General features: G+C 45.0%; 4 protein-coding genes across 7 annotated transcripts; 3 read left to right on the forward strand and 1 right to left on the reverse strand.

The window, feature by feature from the left end:
* The first annotated feature begins 2,126 nt into the window (after positions 1-2,126).
* Positions 2,127-9,075, forward strand: LOC123430421 (putative disease resistance protein RGA3). The gene is made up of 5 exons (XM_045114292.1): positions 2,127-2,375; positions 3,840-4,031; positions 4,119-4,187; positions 4,270-8,748; positions 8,847-9,075. Exons 1-4 carry the CDS (start codon positions 2,127-2,129, stop codon positions 8,737-8,739), a joined length of 4,980 nt encoding a protein of 1,659 aa, XP_044970227.1. The 3' UTR covers positions 8,740-8,748; positions 8,847-9,075.
* Positions 9,076-9,407: 332 nt separating this feature from the next.
* On the forward strand, positions 9,408-13,048 carry LOC123431458. Of its 4 annotated transcripts, none has more exons than XM_045115253.1 (6): positions 9,408-11,096; positions 11,194-11,298; positions 11,803-12,140; positions 12,227-12,325; positions 12,406-12,580; positions 12,688-13,048. In XM_045115253.1, the coding sequence occupies exon 1, from the start codon at positions 9,567-9,569 to the stop codon at positions 11,088-11,090; it is 1,524 nt and encodes a 507-aa protein (XP_044971188.1). In that variant the 5' UTR covers positions 9,408-9,566; the 3' UTR covers positions 11,091-11,096; positions 11,194-11,298; positions 11,803-12,140; positions 12,227-12,325; positions 12,406-12,580; positions 12,688-13,048. The 4 variants fall into 4 exon arrangements, with proteins under 4 accessions (XP_044971188.1, XP_044971186.1, XP_044971187.1 ...); XM_045115251.1 differs by having other exon boundaries at positions 11,803-12,079; XM_045115252.1 differs by having other exon boundaries at positions 11,803-12,079; positions 12,406-12,559.
* A 767-nt stretch (positions 13,049-13,815) lies between these two features.
* On the reverse strand, positions 13,816-19,910 carry LOC123431459 (tRNA (adenine(58)-N(1))-methyltransferase non-catalytic subunit trm6-like). Its single transcript, XM_045115255.1, is given in 14 exon segments — positions 13,816-14,097; positions 14,100-14,192; positions 14,560-14,646; positions 14,890-14,995; positions 15,084-15,189; positions 15,264-15,634; positions 15,932-16,025; positions 16,112-16,236; positions 16,383-16,424; positions 18,961-19,031; positions 19,124-19,205; positions 19,298-19,412; positions 19,517-19,647; positions 19,755-19,910. Coding segments are annotated over 14 exon segments (1,608 nt in total). The 5' UTR covers positions 19,871-19,910; the 3' UTR covers positions 13,816-14,028.
* Positions 19,911-20,044: 134 nt separating this feature from the next.
* On the forward strand, positions 20,045-24,832 carry LOC123431460 (G patch domain-containing protein 8). The gene is made up of 7 exons (XM_045115256.1): positions 20,045-20,145; positions 20,222-20,501; positions 22,530-22,684; positions 22,917-23,060; positions 23,213-23,322; positions 23,435-23,585; positions 24,452-24,832. Exons 1-7 carry the CDS (start codon positions 20,143-20,145, stop codon positions 24,536-24,538), a joined length of 930 nt encoding a protein of 309 aa, XP_044971191.1. The 5' UTR covers positions 20,045-20,142; the 3' UTR covers positions 24,539-24,832.
* The last annotated feature ends 304 nt before the right edge of the window (positions 24,833-25,136 follow it).

The raw sequence follows: 25,136 nt of genomic DNA on the forward strand, positions 1-25,136 counted from the left end.
CAAGTCTCTTTACTCGTTCCGTAATACAAGATCCCGCAACTTACACTAAGTCACATTGCTTGCAAGGCTTGTGTGTGATGTTGTATTACCGAGTGGGCCCCGAGATACCTCTCCGTCACACGGAGTGACAAATCCGAGTCTTGATTCATACTAACTCAACTAACACCTTCGGAGATACCTGTAGAGCATCTTTATAGTCACCCAGTTACGTTGCGACGTTTGATACACACAAAGTATTCCTCCGGTGTCAGTGAGTTATATGATCTCATGGTCATAGGAACAAATACTTGACACGCAGAAAACAGTAGCAACAAAATGACACGATCAACATGCTATGTCTATTAGTTTGGGTCTAGTCCATCACGTGATTCTCCTAATGACGTGATCCAGTTATCAAGCAACAACACCTTGTTCATAATCAGAAGACACTGACTATCTTTGATCAATTGGCTAGCCAACTAGAGGCTTGCTAGGGACAGTGTTTTGTCTATGTATCCACACATGTAAATGAGTCTTCATTCAATACAATTATAGCATGGATAATAAACGATTATCTTGATACGGGAATTATAATAATAACTATATTTATTATTGCCTCTAGGGCAATAATTCCAACACTCTCGTCTGCCCCTTTCCCGCCCTCCCCTCCCTTTTTCGCGCGCCCCTCCCGCCCAGCCGCTCCCGCTGACCGCGCCCCCGCCAGCCAGATCTATCGGCCGCCTCGCTCCCTCCTAATCGTGTCGGGCCGTGTTGGCACGCGGGCTCGGGGTGGCAGCCCGGGCACGGCCCATGGCGTGCTCGTGCCTGGCCCGAGCACGATTAGGTCGTGCCGGGCCCGACCCGTGTCGTGCCTGGCCTGTGGGCAGTCGGGCCGGCCCGCGTGGCACGGCCCATTTGGCCAGGTATGCTCCAAGGGAAAAAAGTCTAAAATAAACCTTGAACTTGTAGACGAAACATAAACCAAACCCTAAACTTCAAATCCCTGAAATCGGCACACCGAACTCACTGATCCTAGTTTATTTTAAAACTTGAGAGAACTTATCTGGGATTTGCAGAATTGGGCTGGTCCCATTAGCACACGCGCACCCCCTCTGCTCTGGTTTTTCTTTGTTTTTTCATATTTTTTTTGCTTTTTCACACGTGTCTACTTTTTTTCAGTATCCAATGTATTTTTTAACGCACATATGTATATTTTTTGATAAACTTCCAATATTTTCCAACACATTATGTACATTTTAAAAGTACATATTATAAAAATAATAGATGGTAATATGTTTCTAAATAAATATTTTATATTTTATAAATTACAATAAACATTTTATAAAATTGATATTTTTTTGAGGTATAAATAACAATAAACGTTGAATGTTTGGCGCTAGGATTATGCTCCTACAAATTTATAAAATGAATGTTGGACCTGTGTTGGTCTTCTCCCAACCACATAACCCCTCAATCGCCTAAATCAACTTGATGGTGGGGGTCGGGTGGGGTTTCTTCTGTCAATACCGAGCGAAACCATCAACGGAATGATTTTATTAGGCTACGCCTTTCCTTTAATTAGTGGGTCATTTCGCGACGAACAGTGTGATGAGGACCATTTTTTCTTTGTGTGCAGGGTCACCATCTTTCTGGTGCAAACGGTTGGCATTCAGGTATGGCATGGGCAACTGGAGTGTCTCCGTCTTGTAAGCAAGATGGTTATTCGGGAAACTGACCCATGTTCTGCTTTTTTATAAATACGAATAGAATTAAAAAAATCAAACATTTTTTGAAACAAAAAAGACATAGAATTTGTGACAAAAATAGAAAACATAAATATTTTTAACTTCTGAACAATTTTAAAAATGCGCGAACTTTTTTTTAAACTTTATTATTTTTTTTGTTAGTGGGCCAGCCCAATTTCTGTCTATGAGAGTAGCAGCCTGGCAGGTTATCCCAGTCGGGATTGTAGTATTGCCAGAATCCCGGTGTGTCAAACGGGACTAGGGTTTAGGATTACAAGTTCGGAGTGCCAATTTCAAGGATTCAAAGTTTAGGGTTTGATTTAGCTTTCGTCTACAAATTCAAGGTTTGTTTTGAACTTTTTTCAAGGTGTGTTATTTAATTAGCACCTACACTACAAATGGATGCACCGGAGTGAATGCAAGGCACTGCCCGGGCCCATCAGCAGTCACAGCACCGGAGTGGCCCACCTTCGAGAGCAGCCCAACCCACCACCATTCCCTCCTCCAGTCCCCTGCTCTGCTCCCGACCTCAAGACGGCGGCGAGACGCCCAACGGCGGGCAACGACGAGGTTCCGTTCCCCCCCGGTCGGCATGCTCATGCTCGCCCTCTTCTCCGTCCGCTGGAACTGGAAACCACCGCCACTCACCAGGTCAGCCTCTCATGTGCTCTGCCAGCGCCCTGCAGGTGTTTGCGTTTATTTCCACCAGCACCAGCTTCCTTCCACCGCCACCTTCCTAGCTAGCTCCAGCACCATGGTCACCAACCAACCACCCAGTTTGCCGACATGCGTCCACGCACGCTTCTTTGCTTCCAGTGGAACCGCAGCTATCTCCGTCCTATTGTCTGTCTCTCTCGTCTCTCGGTTCGTCCCCAGAAATTAACTAATGACCACCATACATCAAGAGACGAGCTTGAGCTTGAGCTTCAAGCGAATAAAGTTGGGCCTTGTGGGAACCAATTCAAGTATAATATGATCAACTCGAGTCTAGGCGCTAGCCCCGGGTGCCCGTATTTTTAACACTCAGCTTAGCAAGCTCGTTCACATGGCATCATGTCTTTGCGTGCTATAATATGAACAACTCGAGTCTAACTGCATGTCTTTTAACACTCTCTTACCAAGCTCATTCAGATTGCATGTGCTTGTGCCGGCCATCGCCTTGCAGACCGCAACACCACCAACAGCGCTGCGCGAGACCCGGAACCTAGTCTTTAATTTACTATTGGATTTGCAATTAGTTCGGTTGATCAGATCCGGTGGACGGCGGTAGCAACGTGTAGATGGACATGCACATCTTTGGCCCAAGCATATCGCTGGCTCGTCCGACCTGAGCTACTGAGCTCGACACTTGTTCAGGTGCGCCACGACCGAGGCTCCTTCAGTTCTCTACCAGTTTATCAGTAGAGGCTTAGATACTAAAGGTGCATCTAAGCAGCCAAACCAATTTTGATCCTGGCCTGGCATCAGCACCAAGCACAGCGGCATAGGTTGGTTGATTGGAGGCCCAGTGGTTGTTAATTAGGACTCACAATCTTATTGTGAAATAGCAATATCTTACATGTTAGAGCAACTGTTAACTAGAGCCTAACGAATCAAAATACACACTGTATTTTCTTTAAAAGAAAACCAGCGAGCCTCTCCCCAATACATACAGAGTATTCTCTGGGATGACAAGAGTAGTTTGTAGTATTGATTGGTACTGGTTTATTTGTTGATGATGACAGCCCCTTGTCCTTGTTTTTTTGCTTTTCAACCTGTGTGACAAGAAGTGCTGCTAATAGCCTGATTATTACTACTTCAGAACACAACTACTTTTGGCCTTTGTGCGGCTGCCTACTGTCGATTCAAGTATACTATGATCAACTTGAGTCTAGGCGCTAGTCCCCACTGCTGTCTTTTTAACACTCGCTTACCACGCTCCTTCACATGGCATGTCCTTGTGCGCTTGTGCCGGCCAGCGCCTTGTAACTGATGACAGCTACCCCGGTGTGCACTGTTAATAGTTAATTACTTAGATAACAGTGAGCATCCGATGTAGGAGTACTAGATCAGATCCGTTTGAGGGCTAAACACTCACTAAGCTCACCCTCTCTTTCGCACTGTCGCTCTCCACAGCTTGATCTCTTCTCACCACGGGCGTTCGTCCTGCCCCTGCTCCCCACTCTCGACCCTGCTGCTCCACCTTGCAGTCAGCAGCGCAGCTCTCGTCGCCTCCTCACCTGCCTGCAGTGCAGTCACCTTGCACTCTCCTGTCACCACGGCGACGGTGACAGGACCAGCCATACCACCGCTGCACATCACCAGCAGGTACCAAAATCAGACCCCCTCCCCCCTCCCTCTCTCTCTCTTTCTCTCTCAAAGTCTCAATGACTCAACACAACCCCCTTTTTGTAGCTAGCTGGGACTAGGCAGACGGCAGCGGCTTCCATCACCGGCAGACCGACACCTCGTGCGCGCGTCAACGTACATACCTATTCTCTCCTTTAGTTTGCAGCTACCAGCAGCCGAGATTTATCACCTTTTGTTGGTTCCTGGATCAGTGCAGGTGCGCAGAACATCCTCCATCCCTGCATCCGATCAGGGGATGGACGACGCGGCCCTTGGCGCGGCACAATGGGTGGTGGGGAAGGCCCTAGCCCCCGTTGCGGATGGCGTGCTGGAGGCTTGGGCGGCCAGCAGTCACTTTGGTCTCAACATCGAGGCCCTCCGCACGGAACTGCTGCAGGTGCAGGCCATGCTCGAACGAGCTGCCACCAAGGAGCTCGTCGGGCCGGCCACGGAGAAGCTGTTGCAGAATCTGCAGGACTCGGCCCACAATGCCGAGGACTTGCTGGATGAGCTGGACTACTTCCGCATCCACGACAAGCTCCACAACACGTACGAGGCTGCCAACGAGCATGGCAAGGGTTGCGTCTGCGACATCATCCTTAATGCTCGCCACACTGCCAAAGCTCTTGGCAAACAGATGGCATCATTGTGCACGAATTGCTTTGGTGCCAACCCTAGCCATCCCCAACAAGAAGATGCAAGACAAAATGTCAGCTGTTGTGCTTGGCAGCGTGGTAGGCAGAGGTCAAAAATGTCAGCTGGCCATTTCCCCTCGGCGCCAAACGCCAATCCTGTTGATGAAGATCGTGGCAGTGCACAAGGAACACCAATGACTGAGTTCAATAGGGTTGATTTCTCTCGAAGGATGAAGGAGACTGTAGAGCAACTGAAGCTTGGGAGTGAGGAGGTTAACAAGATTCTGACACATTGTGGACCTAGAACTGTCCTAGACATTGCCCAGCGTCGCTCCCCCACCACACCTCAGAGTGCAGAGCCAAAATTGTATGGGAGGGATCGTGTCATAAATAGCATCGTACACGATATCACCGAGGGTCAATGCTGTGACATGGGTATAACTGTGCTTCCGGTTATTGGTCCAGGGGGCATGGGGAAGACAACTCTGATACAACACATATATAACAACCAACAAGTACAGAATCATTTTCCAGTCAGGATTTGGATATGTGTGTCGTTCAATTTCAACCTGGGTAAGGTGCTAGAACAGATTAAAAGGTATACCACTTCAGTTGAAGGTGAAAACGAGTGTGTTAGGCCAGAAGAGCTGGTTGAACACAGATTGAAACACCAAAGGTTCTTACTTGTATTGGATGATATATGGCAGTTTACTGATGTGGATGACTGGAAAAAGCTATTGTTGATACTCAACAAGTCACAAGAGAAGGGTTCCGTGATTCTAGTCACAACTCGGCAAAAAGAAATAGCAGATCGGGTTAAGGAAACTGAAGAGCCAAAAGAACTGGACGGTCTAGAACGTGGAGAATTTAGGAAGTTATTCCTTGTATATGTCTTTGATGCTGAGCAATATCCAAGAGATAAACTTCATTTGCTTGACACCGGAGATGAGATCATGGGAAAGCTAAAGGGTTCCCCTCTTGCAGCAAAGACCGTTGGTAGATTACTGAGAACAGACCATAGTTTGGCTCATTGGAGAAGGGTCCTAAACAGTAAACAGTGGACGAAACAGACCAATGGAATTATGCATGCCTTGGAGCTTAGCTATGACTTTCTCCCTTTCCATCTGCAACGGTGTTTTTCCTATTCTGCATTATTTCCTGAAGATTACCTTTTCAGAGGCAGTGAACTCATCAGCCTGTGGATCGGACTAGATATTTTGAAACCTTGTGGTCAAAACCCAACCTTTGAAGGCATAGGTCTGAGCATTTTAAATGATTTAGTCATTCATGGATTTTTCATAGAAGAGGAAAATAATGGTGATTTGCGGTATGTCATGCATGACCTACTGCATGATTTGGCATTGAAGGTTGCATCTCATGATTGTCTCAGTTTACGTCTCCCTAATGTTGGATCAATGGAAATTCAGCCATCCATCCGTCACTTGTCTATAAGCATGGAGGACTTGGGTAAATATGATGCAATGTCTGCTGAAAAATTGAAGAGTGAATTGGAAGAACTGAAGACAAGATTTAAGGTTGAAGATTTGCAAACATTGATGTTATTTGGAAAAATGGATGAAGGTTTTGTCAAGATATTTGGTGATTTTTTTGAAGAAGTGAACGCTCTTCGTATTCTTCATTTGCCCCGCATGCTTTGTCCCGTGGAGTCCATGTTACATAACTTTTCAAGACTTGTCCACCTACGATACCTATGTCTAGGGACATGGAACAGACAGATGCATTTACCAGTTGGCATTGTTAAATTTTATCATCTAAGGATTCTAAATCTTGAAAAGTGGCACTGCAGTTGTGATTGGCCCGAAGACATGAGCAACCTTGCCAAATTGTGCTTTTTTTATGCCCCAAGTGATGGTCAGCTTCATTCTGATATTTATAATGTGGGAAAACTTAAACTCTTAGAAGAGTTAAAGGTATTTCGAGTCAATAAAAAAAGTGAAGGGTTTGAACCAAAGCAATTAAAGAACTTGACCAAGCTGAGGGAGCTTGGCATCTACAACCTTGAGAAAATGCACACAGAAGAAGAAGCAGCTCAAGCAAAACTGATAGAGAAAAATTACCTGAGAAGGTTAACATTGTGCTGGGATAGTGAGCGATCTAGTGTTGAGCCTAGCGTGGAAGCAGCGGTTCTTGAGATCCTTCAGCCACATGGAGATCTTCAGGTGTTGTGCATTAGAGGGCATGGAGGTCCGTCTTGTCCGACATGGCTGGGTGATGAGTTTGCTGTTGAGGCTCTACAATCTCTTTATCTGGATGGTATTTCTTGGGAAATTTTCCCTTCTTTAGGGAAGGCGTGGGACCTTCGTGAATTAAGCTTTGAGCACATTGCCAGACTGAAGGAGTTTATCATAGAGGAATGCTTTTGCAGGCTAACACAACTTACACTCATTGGCCTTGGAAGTTTGGAAAAATGGGTTTACACAGGTGAACAAGAGTCTTCCATGGGTGGAGAGTTGTTGCCACCAGATTCTCATATGTTCCCTCATTTGCAAGTGCTGATTATTAGAGAGTGCCCGAGACTGTTGGGGTTGCCTTTCCCAAACCACATTGTTTCCCCGGATTGGTTCCCCAAGCTACAAGAGCTTGAGGTAACCGGCTGTCCAGAATTCTCGTCAGTGATTCTCATCTCCTGGATTGAAAGTATGCGTCGTGTCAGGATGAAAAATGTAAAGCTACTAGCGCATTTTGATTACTCAAAATCATGGATTTGTGCAGGATTGGAGATTATTGGAGAGGCTGATTTGCATAACATAGACCAAGTGTTAGTTTTTGATAAAGAAACTGGTCTAGAGACGCTGATACTGGAGAAGTGCCCACCTCTGGAGTTGAAGCACCTTCTGATGCTAACCTCGCTGAATACACTGATTGTACGAAGTTCAGTTGGTCTAGTTGGATCACTTGGAGGAGGTCAGAGTGATGTGGAATGGCAGCTCCCTGTTGAGAAAATCTTGATCGACAACTTAAATGGTAATACTGGCGAGGAATTGACAGAGCTCCTCCCCCACCTTCCAAATCTCTCCAAATTGACTATACGGAGTTGTAAAAACATAAAAAAGCTGGTAGTGGGGGTGGGCGTGCAACAAACAACATCAACATCATCAGAGATGGAAGGAGGTGAAATAACAGCAGCAGCAGAGGAAGAGGATGATGGTGATGGGGTGCTGCTCTTCCCACTTCATCTCTGTGACACACTACGGGAATTTTTGCTCTATGACTGCACGGAGCTGATCCTTGTGGATCTGCCAACTCTTGTTCCTGGAGGAGGAGGGCTCCAAGCCTTGCCCCTCCAGGGATTAAGCATAGAGTACTGCCCAAAGTTTCTATCCGCCTTCTCCTTTTCCTGTCACATTTTCCCTTCCTCCCTGCAGTCTCTGGAGCTTTGGGGTGTGCAAGGCATGGGGACACTGGAGCCCCTCTCAAACCTCTCTTCTCTCACCATATTAGAATTGTGTAGTTGTGGAGAGGATCTGAAATGTCAGGGCTTGTGGTCTCTCCTTACCACCGGGGGCCAGCTCAAAGAATTAAGAGTCACTCGCAGCCCTAGATTCTTTGCTGGTTGGGATCCCAATTCCAGACTGGCTTTGAAGGAAATTGAAGGAGGCGAAGAGCAGCAGGCACAACTTGTTTCATCCACACTGCGTGAGCTCAGGACAGATGACATAGCAGGACTTCTTGCTGCACCCATCTGCAAATTCCTCTCTTCCTCCCTCACTGATCTGGTACTTTTGGGGGAAGGGTCCAAAGGGATGGAGTGCTTCAGCAAGGAGCAAGAAGACGCCCTTCAACTCCTCTGCTCCCTCCAGGAACTAGAGTTTTGGAATTTCAAGGACCTTCAACAACTCCCTGCAGGGCTGCGTAACCTTACCAGCCTCAAGATATTATCAGTCAACTTCTGTCCAGCCATCTCGTCATTGCCCAACGATGCCCTCCCGGATTCACTGGAAAAGTTATATGCCGGATACAACTGCAGCGAGAAGCTAAAACAACAGTGCAGGGGGTTGGAGGGAACCATCCCCAATATATTAATATACTAATGATCCAAGGTAACACAAACATACTTTCTTGTGTTTTCCCACTTTTCCCTTTGCCCGCGATCCCACTTAATAACTACAGTATGTGTTTGTTCCCATCCACCGTGTAGGACAATGCTGGCTTGGAGTTCCCCTGTACATTCTTCTAGCCTTGTGGAGCTCTTCCCCTTCCTTACAAACACATCCATGACATGAGGTTCTTGTGGCCACCATTTTCCTTCCTGTACATAATCTGGTGAGTACGTCTAAGCTGGAACTTCGCTCCTGCTGTACCATATCAACTCTATGAACGCCCTTGCCTTTACACAAGTCTGAGAAAACCAACGTAATTATCTGCCAGTGCCTTCTCTTCCCTAAATGTAATTAGCGACATAATCTGTGATCACCATTTGGTTTGCTTTTCCCAAACCACATTGTTTCCCCGTATTGGTTCCACAAGCTACAAGAGCTTCGGGTAACCGACTGTCCAGAATTCTCGCCAGTGGTTCTCATCTCCTGGATTGAAAGTCTGTGTTGTGTCGTGATAAAAAATGTAAAGCTACCAGCACATTTTTTGTACTTAAAATCATCGAATGGTGCACAATTGGAGATTATTGGAAAGGCTGATTTTCATAGGATAGACCAAGTGTTAGTTTTTGATAAAGAAACAGGTCTAAAGACGCTGAAACTGGAAAAGTGCCCACCTCTGGAGTTGAAGCACCTTCTGATGCTAACCTCGCTGAAGATACTGATTGTAAAAAGTTCAGTTGGTCTAGTTCGACCACTAGGAGGGGGTCAGAGTGATGTGGAATGGCAGCTCCCTGTTGAGAAAATCTTGATCGACAACTTAAATGGTAATACTTATTGGCCTTGGAAGTTTTGAAAAATGGGTTTACACAGGTGGTGAACAAGAGTCTTCCATGGGTGGAGAGTTGTTGCCACCAGATTCTCATATGTTCCCCTTTTTGCAAGTTCTGATTATTAGAGAGTGCCCGAGACTGTTGGGGTTGCCTTTCCCAAACCACATTGTTTCCCTAGATTGGTTCCCCAAGCTACAAGAGCTTGAGGTAACCAACTGTCGAGTATTCTCGTCAGTGATTCTCATCTCCTGGATTGAAAGTATGTGTCGTGTCATGATGCAAAATGTAAAGCTACTAGCGCATTTTTGGTACTCAAAATCATCCAGTGGAGCAGAATTGGCGATTATTGGAAAGGCTGATTTGCATAGCATAGACCAAGTGTTAGTTTTTGATAAAGAAACAGGTCTAGAGACACTGAGACTGGACAAGTGCCCACCTCTGGAGTCGAAGCACCTTCTGATGCTAACCTCGCTGAAGAAACTGATTGTAGTTGATTCAGATTGTCTGGTTGGGCCACTAGGAGGAGGTCAGGGTGATGTGGAATGGCAGCTCCCTGTTGAGGATATCTGGATCGAAGGCTTGAATGGTAATACTGGCGACGAACTGACAGAGCTCCTCCCCCACCTCCCAAGGCTCTCTGAATTGGAAATATGGAAATGCCAAAACATAAAAAAGCTGGTAGTGGGGGTGGATGTGCAACAAAAAACATTAGAAGCATCAGAGATGGTGGGAGGTGAAATAACAACAGCAGCAGAGGAAGAGGATGATGGGGTGCTGCTCTTCCCACCTCATCTCAGTGACTCACTACTGGAATTGGAGTTCTATTGGTGCGAAGAGCTGGTCCTGGTGAATCTGCCAACTCTTGTTCCTGGTGGAGGAGGGCTCCAAGCCTTGCGATCCCTCCAGAGATTAAGAATACAGAACTGCCCGAAGCTCCTATCCACCTTCTCCTTCTCCCTGGAGCCCCTCTCAAACCTCTCCTCTCTCACCAGCTTAGAATTGGATAATTGTGGAGAGGATCTGAAATGTCAGGGCTTGTGGTCTCTCCTTACCACCGGGGGCCAGCTCAAAGAATTAACAGTCAGGGGTAGCCATAGATTCTTTGCTGGTTGGGATCCCAATCCCAGACAGGCTTTGGAGGTTGCTGAGGGAGGTGAAGAGCAGCAGACACAGCTTGTTTTATCCACACTGCGTGAGCTCGGGACAGATGACATAGCAGGACTTCTTGCTGCACCCGTCTGCAGATTCCTCTCTTCCTCCCTCACCAAGCTGGCACTTAATGGGTATTGGCTTGAAGGGATGGAGCGGTTCAGCAAGGAGCAAGAGGACGCCCTTCAGCTCCTCTCCTCCATCCAGGAGCTAAAGTTTTTGTATTTCAAGGACCTTCAACAACTCCCTGCAGGGCTGCGTAACCTTACCAGCCTCAAGAGATTAGGAATCTACAACTGCAGCGAGGTGCTAAAACAGCAGTGCAGGGGGTTGGAGGGAACCATCCCAGGAGTCGAAATAATCTGATCCAAGGTAACACAAACATCATTTCTTGTGTTTTTCCACTTTGCTATTTCCTGCAATATAATCCTGCTTAATAACTCTGTGTTTGTTCACATCCACCATGTAGAGTTCTTCCCTTGTACATTCTTCTAGCCTTGTAGAGCTCCCATTCAAACAGATGCATGACACAAGGGCCTTGTGTCTGTGGTCTTCCTTCCTCTACTTAAATCTGGTAAGTACATCTAAACTGGAACTTAATTTACTCCTGCTGTACTATATCTGATAAGACATAACGTGTGCTGATTGGCCCTGATCCTTCGCTACACACTAATAACAGCAATATTTGGGGATTTTTGGCAATGTTTTAAATAGCGGGCTACGGCAAATAGCGGCGAGCCTCTAAATCAGCTATAGCGGCATATTTGTACATGATACCATTTAGCGGCACCTTGCTGAAAAGGCTATAGCGGGGCTATAGCGGGCTATTTAAAACTATGATTTTTGGTGGAGAATTTGATCTATCTAGCAACCAGAAATTAGATAGAATAGATAATTTAGTTGAACCAAAGTAGATGTGAGAGGAGAAGCAGAAAATAAGATGGGGATTAATCACATGGGGGTGCACCGAAAATGCCTTTCTGATTGAGATTTCTCATCATGTTTCTTTGATGCAAAGAAGGAACAACATATTTCTGAACTGAAGTATAACTGGGCTCCCTCTTGGTTCTAATTTCAGGCGGAGCCATTACACGCAAATTAGCTGCAGGAACCATCATTAGGGGTGTCCACACCAATATCAGTTATATACACTTCAACTACTTTTTCTCCTGCCATATTAGATGTGAGAGAGGAGAAGCAGAAAACAAGATGGGGATTAAGCACATGGGGGTGGACCTGCAATGCATTATTACGAAATTTAATGGTGTATAGGATCTTCAGAAGAATAGCCGGCATAGCATATCAGTGCACGTGTGGAGCCAGTTGAGATCATAGGCAGTAGTAGCAGTCTCAAGGTAATAATGCATTGCAGGTCATGTACAATTTAAGTTATTATTGAAAACTTGCACTGCAAAGGTAAGAAGAGATTATTCATGTCTGCTCTGAGTACCAGAAGAGGGACATAATTAGCTATTAACTGAATGTTTGGTCGAATTTCGCAGGTGTGACGACTCACTGGAGAAGGACCGCTATACACCTGCTTGATGACTCCAGCATTTTATGGGTGTGCTTAAAACGCTGCAGAGGTTCACTCATGCGAGGTAAATAGGCCCCGGTAAACTGCAGCTCTGCAAGATAGCTACATGTTCTTATCAGATAAATTGACTGGGAAACATTTCAGAGTTGGCTCCCCAAGGACGATGATGAATTGACTTGCTAAGGAAGAAGCAGCAGAAACACAGCCCAGGCTAGACGAAGCGTAACCTGCAGATGGGTATATCTGAAGCCTGTCAGCCTTGTTATGCCGCTTAGAATAAAATTGCTGCAATGAGTAGGTACATATCGTGTCTGCGATGGTTAGTATTTCGGTAATTCGGTATTGGTGTAGCCTGTGTAGCACAAAATATTCTGACCCTGACGGGCAGAACCACGCCAATTACTTACACATTCCCCTCTTTGTCAGGAACAAGCAGACCACATCTTCTGAAGAAATCGACGCTTTTCATGTTGTTAACTGAAGAAATCGACATCCAGCGGTTGGCGCCAAACCAGGAAATTGTCGACCGCCCGATCTTCATCTAACAGCAACTTACCGCCTCGCCCCGAACACATTGCCACCCTTGATAGTTGCAATTTGAATTACCGTCTGCTGCTTCATTGTTCACCTGCCTTACTTTAGTAGCGTTATGAAGTTACCCTTTTCAGTGGTTGTAATGGGTATAAAGCCCCGGATCTGAGAGCGCTCGGGCTCATCTTCCTGAACTTGGAGTAAACCCTAAGTCGTTCGCTATATTTCTCTTGCAATCATCCTATGAATTCACCTACTTGGCTACTTGGTGTGATCTGCAAGTGATTTAGTTTTTTGAACTAGTTGGGTCGATCATCACCAAGTTAAGACTGTGAAGTCCCAAGATGTCGTCACCTGAGAGGAGAGGAGCACAAAAGCTAAAAGGCAGGTTTTATAGGACAGCTATCCGACCTGCGATGTTGTATGGCGTGGAGTGTTGGCCAACCAAGAGACGACATATCAACAGTTAGGTGTAGCAGAGATGCGCATGTTGAGATGGATATGTGGCCACACAAGGATCGGGTATGGAATGACGATATACGAGAGAGACTTGGGGTAGCACCGATTGAAGAGAAGCTGGTCCAGCATCGTCTCAGATGGTTTGGACATATTCAACGGAGGCCACCGAAAGCGCCGGTGCATAACGGACGAATAAAGCGTGCTGAGAATGTTAAGAGGGGTCGTGGTAGACCAAACTTGACATGGGAGGAGTCCGTTAAGAGAGACCTGAAGGTTTGGAATATCGACAAAGACTTAGCCATGGACAGGGGTGTGTGGAAGTTAGCTATCCACATTCCAGAGTCATGACTTGGCTTCGAGATCTTATGGGTTTCAACTTTAGCCTACCCCAACTTGTTTGGGACTGAAATGCTTGGTTGTTGTTGTTGTAGTTAATTTAAAATGCTCACAATATTAAGTTTACAGAGGGAGTACCAGGTAAATTCTCAGAGATATGATGATGTGGGAAACCATGTCCATGGCATATCACTCAATTGTGTCCTCTTTTGCAAGACAATGTTCCACTTGTAGAAAGAGTGAATTAATCAAAACTGGGATGTGAATCGACCACGGTTACAACAAGTATACAATGCCGGCATATGTTACATGCCCTTCTCACAGGTTAGGGATGGCATGCCTGTTTTCAAGTGCACACGCAATCTTCCTCAGACCTAGCTAGGCCGCGACATAACCGTATTACCACAACCCATACGGAAAATAGAACTACAACTGCGTGAATCAAGTATAAATCACTGTGACAAGCACGCTCTCCGTCATGCCAGATGACTTCTCTGGCACTCCCATGTTTACTGCGGGTCTGGCTTGTGTATCCGGATGCCGCTCAATATATACCCACCAAACGCATTCATCTGCATGTGTGGGTGGGTGCGCGATGGAAGGACCTGCATCCAGATTAGAAAAGGAGGCTGTAAAAACAAATAAATCACAATGGTTTCCAGTTTTAATAGATGTTTTTTACATACAAAAGTAGCAACCACTAATCACAGATCCTTCGTTGCAGTTCAAGGCCAATAATTAAGCTCAGGTGTTCTTAGTATTAAGCACGTCCATCACACGCCATACATCTCATCTCACTAGTTGTTAGTTTTCACAAGTATAATGGCAACAAAACTGTATCCATATATGGACCTTGAAACGTACTCTACATTCCTTACTGGCAAGAGGTATTATTAATCAGGCTTACAAAACAAGCGAAAAAAAGTCCGGTAATTAATTCTGGTGCAACATCCTCGTTGTTAATATACTGACCTGATACTCTCGAAGCCAGGGTTCGGTAATCTGTAAGCCAATAGCCATCTTTGATACTTGCAAACTATGCATGCAAGTCGCAAGAGGCTGCATGTAGATGCCAGAAAACAAAAGATAAGTGACAGCAAAACCACATTTTGCAGAATAGCAAACATAAATACAGATGAGACAACTACAAGGTCAATTTAACACATAAGCTAATGATTAAGGGAAGCGGCAGGATTATTTTCTTTAAGAAACTTCTACTGGAAAGTTAAGCTCGCTGTACAGATATGGTAAGACAAACATTTAGTAGGAACTGGCATGCTTCTGTGTCAATTCTGTAGTTACCTGAAGATACTGGTGATAGATAGCAAATGGGGCCGAATAAGACAAGAGTGGAAGCAAATCAGCAACCACACTCTCCACCTCGTGCCCAGGAGCAGCAACAATCAAACTGCATTAACACAAAACCAATATATTAATGAAAATATTTAGACGCATACTGCAGTTGTCTTCTACTGATGGAGTATATTCCACTTTACCTGCTAAAGCCATGTTCTCCCCAATATTTCTTCCTCTCCGGTGAGGGTGCTTTTCCTGCTCTCAGTGCTTTGGGAGCTATTGGATTGCCATTATTTCCTTTGCACTCTACAGATCAACATAGCAGATTGAACATCGTACTCTCATGGAAAGTTATTTGTAATAGATTGATCACTGCTTACCCGGCATAGAAATGTCACCTTGATTAAGGTGCTCATCCGTTGCAGGCTCAGGGGCCTCTATATCAATTGGAATGTCACCTTGATTAAGGTGCTCATTCTTTGCAGGCTCAGGGGCATCTATATCAATTGGAATGTCACCTTGATTAAGGTGCTCATCTGTTGCAGGCTCAGGGGCCTCTACAACAGTTGGCTGCACTGTCGTTGATTGCGCATTCCCATCTGATACTTCTGTATCGGATGGTTTTTTCAGGGATGACTGAAGACTCTCGTCTGGTACTGAACTATGTTCAACCACATCACCTTGAACGCTACCAGGAGCATTGCCAGAACTTCTCAAGGAGCACAAGTCGCTAAGTGGTGCCTGGAAAATCCTGAATGGAGCTTCATACAGTTACACGTACATACTGATAAAAGTAATAGATGACAATTCAAGATCTAATACATAATCATAAGAATGATACTGCATATTATCTGGAACTGTAAATAATGTATTTACCAACATTCTTAGTATGGTCTTATAGCCACTTCAAGGGTAAAAAAGTAGTGTTTCAGATTAATGTATGAATTTATATTCCTGCTTCCATCCCAAAGGTTCTCTAACTGACTATCTCGTTAAATGAGAAGCATCTTTAAATGAGAAGCCATATAGTGCTAAAAAATGGATTTACCTGCTGGTCATCTCGCTGTTCAAATTATACATTCTTATTATGTCTATGGAGCTGGGCGCTGATCCAAGATACGTGCTACAAACATATCCTGTACCTATAATAGAAATAACAGAGACAATCAATAATTATTGTAACTAACATTCATTTGTATTAAAATGGTGATGCACAAGCATAATTTACCTCCTAAGCGTTCAGCTACAGCTCCAACAACTAAACCCCCAACCATATCAACGGCAAGCACATCTGAATATGCACCAACATTTGCCATAGACAACAAGAGGGAGAGCGCATCAACTCGCATAAACCTGAGGAACACAGAAAAGACAGTGTTACGTAACTAAGTGTTATAGCTATACACTTTAATTGTTTCTAGGCAACAGATTAAGAAATTAACTATGATGATAAGGAAAAAATAGATTGGCCCTAGAAGTAATGGAAGGGAAATAATTACCCTATTCGAGCTGGGTACTTCTTGAAGTATGTCTCACAAATGCTGTTGCACAAAAAGGAACAAAAATCTTAGATAATTTGCACACTTTCCAGTAGTATACGCTAAAACTAATGAGCGAAATAAAAAGGAAATTATTTTTGCAAGAAATTAAAACTCTCCCACCCCCACCCCTGTTCCCACCCGACCAACCTAACAAATCGATTCTGCACTGCACCTTTTATTAGGCCACACCTTATTTCTTGTTCTGAACTCCACTTTTTTAAGTAAACAGAGGATACACGAAGTTTCAAAAGAACAACAGTGGGACTCAAATTCCAGAGGCTATAAGTTTAAAAACATTGCATTTAGTCTTTCCTATTTCCCCCCTCCATACACTTTTGTCTCTCGATTCAAACGCATTGAATTTGTACGTTGGAATATACCACTCGTCGAAGTTGGTCTGACCTAAGGTTAGGTGGGCTAAGTAAGTTTTAGCCATAACAGACTACATTGCCACCATAGAGCTAGATGTGTTTTCATCAGTTGTTGTAGCGAAAATACGAAATCTTTCCTACTTATAAAGATCGGAGTTGGTGGTGAGTTCACATGTGGGACCAACGACCTTGAACAACAACAACAACAACCAAGCCTTTCAGTCCCAAACAAGTTGGGGTAGGCTAGAGTTGAAACCCATAAGATCTCGAAGCCAAGTCATGGCTCTGGAACGTGGATAGCTAACTTCCACGCACCCCTGTCCATGGCTAAGTCTTTGTCGATATTCCAAACCTTCAGGTCTCTCTTAACGGACTCCTCCCATGTCAAGTTTGGTCTACCACGACCCCTCTTAACATTCTCAGCACGCTTTATCCGTCCGCTATGCATCGGCGCTTCCGGTGGCCTCCGTTGAATATGTCCAAACCATCTGAGACGATGCTGGACCAGCTTCTCTTCAATCGGTGCTACCCCAAGTCTCTCTCGTATATCGTCATTCCGTACCCGATCCTTCCTTGTGTGGCCACATATCCATCTCAACATGCGCATCTCTGCTACACCTAACTGTTGGATATGTCGACTCTTGGTTGGCCAACACTCCGCGCCATACAACATCGCAGGTCGGATAGCTGTCCTATAAAACCTGCCTTTTAGCTTTTGTGGCACTCTCTTGTCACAGAGTACGCCAGAAGCTTGGCGCCACTTCATCCACCCAGCCTTGATTCGGTGGCCCACGTCTTCATCGATATCGCCATCCTTCTGCAACATGGACCCCAAATATCGAAACGTGTCTCTCTCCGGTACCACCTGCCCACCAAGGCTAACCTCTCCATCCTCGTGCCTAGTAGCACTAAAACTGCACCTCATGTATTCAGTTTTAGTTCTACTAAGCCTAAAACCTTTCGATAAACAAATGCACCCCTACCCACATTGAGAATAGCAACCTTCCTAACACATAAATAAACAAATGTATTTGTACTCACATATGAGATCAAACACAAATAAACAATACACTACTATTCATGTGAGACTAACACTTGGGCACAAATAACAAATGCAGAAATGCGACTCCAACTCAATATAATGCTCTCTTTTTTCCAGTCAAGTTATTTTAGTTTTATATCACAGAACAAGAGAGTGAACAGATTGTAATTCAAAAACGATCATAGACCTTATCCTCCTACCTGATCCATGACCTTGTGCAGTATCATTGTCTATTCACATATGTTTCAACATTCGAAATGTTGTGTTTGTAAAGGAACATGATCACTTAAGATTCTCCAATGCCTCACACGTGATCTTTTGTGGTATTTTTGATCTTCTTAATAGTGAACCGCGAGCAAATTCCGCATGGCGCCACCAACAATTTCCTAAGCAAGTGACCTAACTCCTCGGATTTTATAGTTTCGTAGCAATGCACGAGCTAGATGTGTTTTCATCAGTTGTTGCAGCTAGAATAACAAATCGATTCTGCAATGCACCTTTTATTAGGCCACACCTTATTTCTTGTTCTGAACTCCACTTTCTTAAGTAAACAGAGGATACGCGAATTTTCAAAAGAACAACAGTTGGACTCCAATTCCAGAGGCTATAAGTTTAAAAACATTCCATTTAGTCTTTCCTATTTCCCCCCTCCATACACTTTTATCTTTCGATTCAAATGCATTGAATTTGTACGTTGGAATATACCACTCGTCAGAGTTTGTCTGACCTAAGGTTAGGTGGGCTAAGTAAGTTTTAGCCATAACAGACTACATTGCCACCATAGAGCTAGATGTGTTTTCATCAGTTGTTGTAGCGAAAATGCAAAATTATAAATAAAGCAACGACTTCTTTCTTACGTGTCCTACTTTACTCATACACTACAACAATCTTCGAACTGCAGTTAAGAAGATACTCCAGAGATACTGGTTCGCTACTTTGGGCAGGACACCCACCGCAAAGAGCTAATGAGAAGATGCATCTTTATATTAAAATGAAATGTGTGATACTACATATGGTCGCATACGTGACAGTCACACTCACACAGAACCACAAATTTGATAGTATTTGCTTTCAAAATAGTATGTCACAATTTCCTACTGCGAAAAGTGTGGCAACGAGATACCTCCTGCTAGAAGGGCGTCGCAAAAGCACTTTAGGCGCATATTTCTTTTGTTTCTTGAGCTTGTATTTCTCCTGCAGCCAAATCGAAGAAACCAAATCAGGCCTCATCCTCCTCCAAAAAAATAGCAAGTAACCAAACCAGCCAACAAGTAACCGATACCAACCTGCGAGAACACGGTCTTATTTCCAAATGTGGAGCTGTTTGCTATCAAAGCCTCCACGATCGCGTTGCCGCTAGCACCATCCCTGTTAAAACCGCACGACGTCAAAATCTCATTAAAACAGAGAAGAGAAAAATAAGCATCCTACTCGTGGGAAACGGTGGGTCGGATCCTCACCGCTTCATCGTGTCGATGTCCTCGCTGGACAGCGTCTGCGCGGTGTTGTTGTCGACCAGGGACCTATTGTCCCTGGTCTCGTCCTGCGCCTGGCCAGCGTCTCGCGGCTTGTCATCTGTACCATTCCAGCCATTGTTATTACTAAGGTAGGTAAAATCGCAGACCACATTTCACAGAGTACATTAATGGACTACTAGAAGAAAACATTATCATCCTTGCCTTGGGACGGCGCGTCGGGGGCGGCGGTGTTGCAGGGGAGGAGGCCGTCGGGGCCGAGGCGGAAGAGGGAGCCGAAGGGGCGGCCGAGCAGCGGCTGCAGCGAGCAGCTCTTGTCACCTATCTTCACCGTCCTACGTCACCACACAAAAACAGAGAGAGAGAGACGTCAGCGTGACCGCACCAGCTAGGGTTTTGGAGGAAACAGGGGAAGGAGGGGAGGGGAGGGGAGGGTGCATACGCGCCGGGGGTGAGGCGGAAGAAGGCGAGGCGGTCGCCGTCGTTGATGTCGAGGAGCACGCTGCACCCCTCCCACGCCTCCCGCGGTATCACCGCCGTCGGCGTCGGCGGCGCCATTGGAGTCGCCGAGTTCGGGACGGGGAGACGGAACCAGACGAGGGTTTAACCGTTTGACAGCGCGGGCCGGGTCGTTAACAAACACGATACTGGGCTCGGCCCAACGCGGCCCATCAGGAGCAATTCTGGGCCGGGCCCGCCAACGAATCTATCTATGTAGCCCATCGAAGGAAGGAAAAGGGTGAGGGTAGAGGAGAGAGCCCATCGTCAACCCCCCAATCCCCACCCACCCTCGTCGCCGGCGCCGGCTCCGGCGAAAACCCTAGCGAGCCATGGTGAGTGCGACGTTTCCGCAGCTTGCTTTGCTTCTTCGGGCTGCAGATCCGCCGCCATCTGACTCGTGCTGCGCAGGAGAGGCCCGACCACGGCGGCATCGGCAGCGGCAGCAAGAACCCACCGGCCTCTGGGAAGGAGGCTGGGGCGGATGAGGAATACGGAGGAAGGTACGACCGGCTGGACGAGGAGGTGGAGTTCCGGCTACCGAGGGGCCACCGTCCGGTGGAGAACCTGGACACGGAGGGGCTGGAGCAGGCCTCCGTCGACACGCAGCTCGCCTCCTCCAACGTCGGCTTCAGGCTTCTGCAGAAGATGGGCTGGAAGTCCGGCAAGGGCCTCGGCAAGAACGAGCAAGGTTTCTTTCTTTCTTTCTGCCTCAGCTGTTCGTTTACCATCTCTCTCTCTCTCTAAATTCAGTTCAGTGCTGTTGCCCCTGGCTGTTTTAGACTCCGTCGTCATCGTGTTCGAGCTCATCAGTTAGTAATTAGTTGAAAAAATGGCATACTTGGTAGAATCAGTAACCGAGGAAGTCAATGGCCGCAGCCGCAGCCGCAGGACGATGGTGCCAATGTCCACTGCGCTGGTTTCGTTAGCTGGCTGACCACCATGTTAGTTAGTTTCCTTGATTGGGGTCTTGATGCATTTTAAGCTTCTCCAGGGACACATTTAGGCGAGCTAAGCGTCCAGAGCTTTGAGTTTGGAGAAAGTGGGATGTACACATTTAGGTTGCGGAACCACTCGAGCTAAGCTTCTCTACACTAGCCGCACTAGTTTCATCTGAGATGCTATTTTCTTCTTGTCCATGACCTGCCATCCATCATTGAGACATTGACCAAAGAAGAAGGTTCACAAATTTAGCATTGCCTTCTAGTTCCTGCACCTCTACAATACATTTTCTTGTTCCGATGCAGCTACAGCCAATAATTACTAGTAGAATCAGTAGCTCAAGACATGGCCAAGGCTGCTGTTGACACCCCAGCAACGCAGCTGCATGACCTGCGGCATAATGTCAATTGTGCTGGTTTTTATTTAGTTGACTGACAACCATGTTAGTTTCCATAGCTGTGGTTTTGCTGAATTTTAAGCTTGTCTAGGGACACTTTTAAAAAAAGTGGAAGGCCACAGACAGCTTAGAGCAATGGCCACAGCTTAAGCGGTTTTTAAAATTGGCTAGAATTTGACAGTTTTTGAATAATATGCACAGTAAAATAGGAAACATGGCACATAGGTAATTGAAATAGCATCGAGAATGCACTTCACACCATAGCAAATACACACCAGGTTTGCATAGCAAGCAAAATAACAACTAAAATGCAGCTCAGTTCCAATAGGCATAGCCTAATAGAGATCCTGTGGCCAGAATCTGGAGGAAATACTTCCCAAACAGACCCTAATAATAAGATAAATGACATATTGCCATTACTGCACAAGCAGACAAGCAAAATAGTTCAAAAACAACCGAATTCTGGTCAACTTAAAAAAAAGAGGCTTAATCTACCGCTTAGGGCCAAAGTGAAGTATTTTGCCATCGCTCAGCGCTTATGTCCACTCAGTGAGCATGGCATCCCTTATGGCATGTATCCCCATGGAAAGTGCACCATACCTTTGCTGCCCCCCTATGAAACCCCATCAATGTAGACTCTCTGCCTCCTAAGCCTTCAGATCACATGGGTCTCCCCAGATCAGATCAATCACCAAACTGGAGCCAGACAAAAGAAAGAGAGAGGAACTAGAGGAAACAAAGATGAGGACACTACAACGAACAAGAAGGCCATATTCATAGATCTGGAAGGACGTAGGAAATAAAACGTCTCAAGGCTTGACACAGAGGCTCTGGTCATGACATTGTAACTGGGGACCTATCGTTGTTAATGTTCTTTGGTACATTTGCATGTGTTTCCATAAAGTTCTGGTGTATCAAATGAGTGCACTTCGACTTTGAATTGGAGTACGGGTAGAAGTCAGTTGCACTACTTGAGAGCTGCCTGGACTGAATTTGAGTGCTGTTGACAAATGATAACAACCTTAATATAAAGCAAGTTCCAGTCAGAGTGTCTCTGTCTCTTTTAATGCTGAAGGACATAAGTATGCTACCACCATCACAGGCTCACAGCACACACTATAGCTTTATTCTACTCTAAAAGAACACTGAGAATATTAATCTGTAAGTAGTTTTCTCGCCAACTTTGGTAACCATAGTATATCTAGTGCTTTATATTACTGAAGATCTGAACATTTCCTTTTATTTCTGCCTCATATTTTGTTTAAACTTACGCTACAGTTTCACCTGAGATGATATTTTGTTCCCCGAAAGACGTTTTACAATTTAGCATTGCCATCTAGTTCCTGCGCCTCAACAATACATTACTTTGTTCGGATGCAGGTATACTAGAGCCCATAAAAGCTGGTATCAGGGATGCAAAACTAGGAGTGGGGAAGCAAGAGCAGGATGACTTCTTCACAGCTGAGGACAATGTACAAAGAAAGAGATTAAATGTTGAACTTGAGGAGACCGAAGAGCATATTAAGAAGCGTGAGGTGCGCAATCACACACCGAGTGCTAATTTCTGTATTTTCTTTTGAGATTCTTCTGGGTTGATGCTTCAGCTGTGAAAACTGGTATCTGATTGTCGGCGCTGCATAGCACCTATGCTCGTGTGCCATTTGGATATGTAGTTGTAGCATCAACCCTCATGAATTTTTGAGCATCCTGTGCACTTTTTATTTGGTGGCTTCTTTTCCCTGCTTGGTGCGAATCATGACAATCCAGGTCACAGCAGAACGTGAGCAGAAAATCCGCAGTGAGGTTAAGGAGATACAGAAGACGTTCTTTTGCAGCCTCTGTAATAAGCAATACAAGCTTGCATATGAATTTGAGAGTCATCTAAGCTCATATGACCATAATCATAGGAAGGTAATGCATTTGCTCTATTGAATTTCTCTCTCACTGATTTTTATTTTGTGATTCTTTTGAATTTTTGTGCCATACATGCATCTTTGTTGCTGTTGATAACTTATGTATCCTTTCCCCCCTAACATGACACTTTGTATATTCTGGTTGTGCAGAGGTTCAAGGAAATGAAAGAGATGCAAAGCGGCAACAGTGGCAACCGTGATGATAGGCAGAAACGTGAGCAACAGCGAGAAGAGAAGGAGCTGGCAAAATTTGCCCAACTGTATGCATTCTATACTTCGTCCTCAGTTAATAAAACACGTTGAATGCCTGTTTTTCTTGAGGAATGCATTGAATGTGTGTTAAACTTGTAATTTCCTTAATGGAACTTGCAGGGCAGATGCTCATCGAAAGCAGCAGAAAGAGAAGCAAGAACAACCAGAGATCTCAGGAGATCAAGCTACGTCGAAGAACTTGCCGACCCCGGGCAATCAGGATCAGCGTCGAACATTGAAGTTTGGCTTCTCCAAGATGACCCCTTCCAAGGTAACTCACATCAACGTAACATTTTGTTGAGCTGATATGAGTCCTTATGTCGATAACTCTAAACTGAGCTTCAGCATGTCTACTCCTGCTTCAGAATTAACAGTTTTTCTGTGCAAAGAATACCACATGTACTTGTTGCAAATAATGTGGGCACTTTCAAAAATCCGTGCAACTGTGTGCTGTGCAAAGAAAATAAATTCGTTGCTCAAATAGTCACCATTTTATCCTCTCATCCTTGTCTTCTTTGTGCAGTCAACTAATGAACTCACTTTTATATGGAATATTTGTCTGGAAAAAAATTACAACTTCAAATACAATTTTCTAATCTTTTTTTCTTCAAACTAAGAAGAGCAAAGAATCTCACATGTACATGTTGCAATGAATTTGGGCTTTTGAAATTTCGCGCATAAATATACAATTGCGTGCTGTACAGGGAAGGAAGAAATCCATTGCTTAAATAATCACCTTTTTGGCCTGTCATCCTCGTCCTGTTTGTAGCAGACCACAAATGTGCTCACTTTTTTATTTGAAAAATGCTTGTTCTTTTTTTTCTTTCTGAACTTGAAATACACTTCCCTAAAAAAAATCTAACCAAAGAGAGCAGATGAGCTCATGCGTAAATAAATAAATAATGATGTATGGTTGCAATCAGGCATTCTTATTTTTGAACTTGTATGGATGTACCTTACTTCTACCTCCTGCGGAGTAATTCCACATATTGCTCTTACCTTTCTTCTTGTAAATAAAACTCACTGTATGTGTATCATGCTAGGGCCATATGGTTAAATTATTTCTAGCGCACTCTTTATTTGTCGGTTGTGTAGATCAATCTGACTGACTGAGCGCTCCTTTCTAACAATGGACAGGCGCCTGTTGGCAACATGAGCAAGAAACCAAAGATTGCCACGAAGGTCCCTTCCGTCTTCGGAAACGACAGCGATGAGGATGCATGATCTTCCTTTGCCGTCACATGATCATGTAAGTCACACAAGAGGGGAGTGCGGGCCTTGTCAGTAGATTCCAGTGAGAAGATGACATGGATGTGATGTGCTGCTGGTTTGACCAGATGATGCGGATAGCGGCATCTTGAACAACCCCATCAACAAGCAGCAACTTATTTAGATGCCGCGGCATCAATCAAGTGTATTAATGTGAGCATACATTGTACTAAGTCGGCTTGTATTTGCATATCACAGAGTGGTGGTAATTAAGTGGCTTGAGGAGCCATGGCAAGCTGTCAACTAGAAGAACACATGGCTCTTTTGTTGGGGCACATTTGTATCACCCTTGTTGGATTCTTGCGAGATTCCTCGGCGGGCGGTCGGTGGTGAAGTGTTTTTTCTCGCTTTTTCACAAAGCCGGTGAAAAAAGGTGGGTGATTGATTGATCAACTCATCAAAGTGCAAAGAAATACGTACTAGATTGCAGTTGGCTTGACCTGTCTCTGAGACTGGGAGACTCAAGGTGGTCCATGGCGAACATGGTGCATTGACATGTAAACAGTTGAAATTGAGATATCAGATCACATCACACCTACATGCATGTGGATCA

Source organism: Hordeum vulgare, chromosome 2H, assembly GCF_904849725.1.
Source record: "Hordeum vulgare subsp. vulgare chromosome 2H, MorexV3_pseudomolecules_assembly, whole genome shotgun sequence".
Lineage (NCBI taxonomy): Eukaryota > Viridiplantae > Streptophyta > Magnoliopsida > Poales > Poaceae > Hordeum > Hordeum vulgare.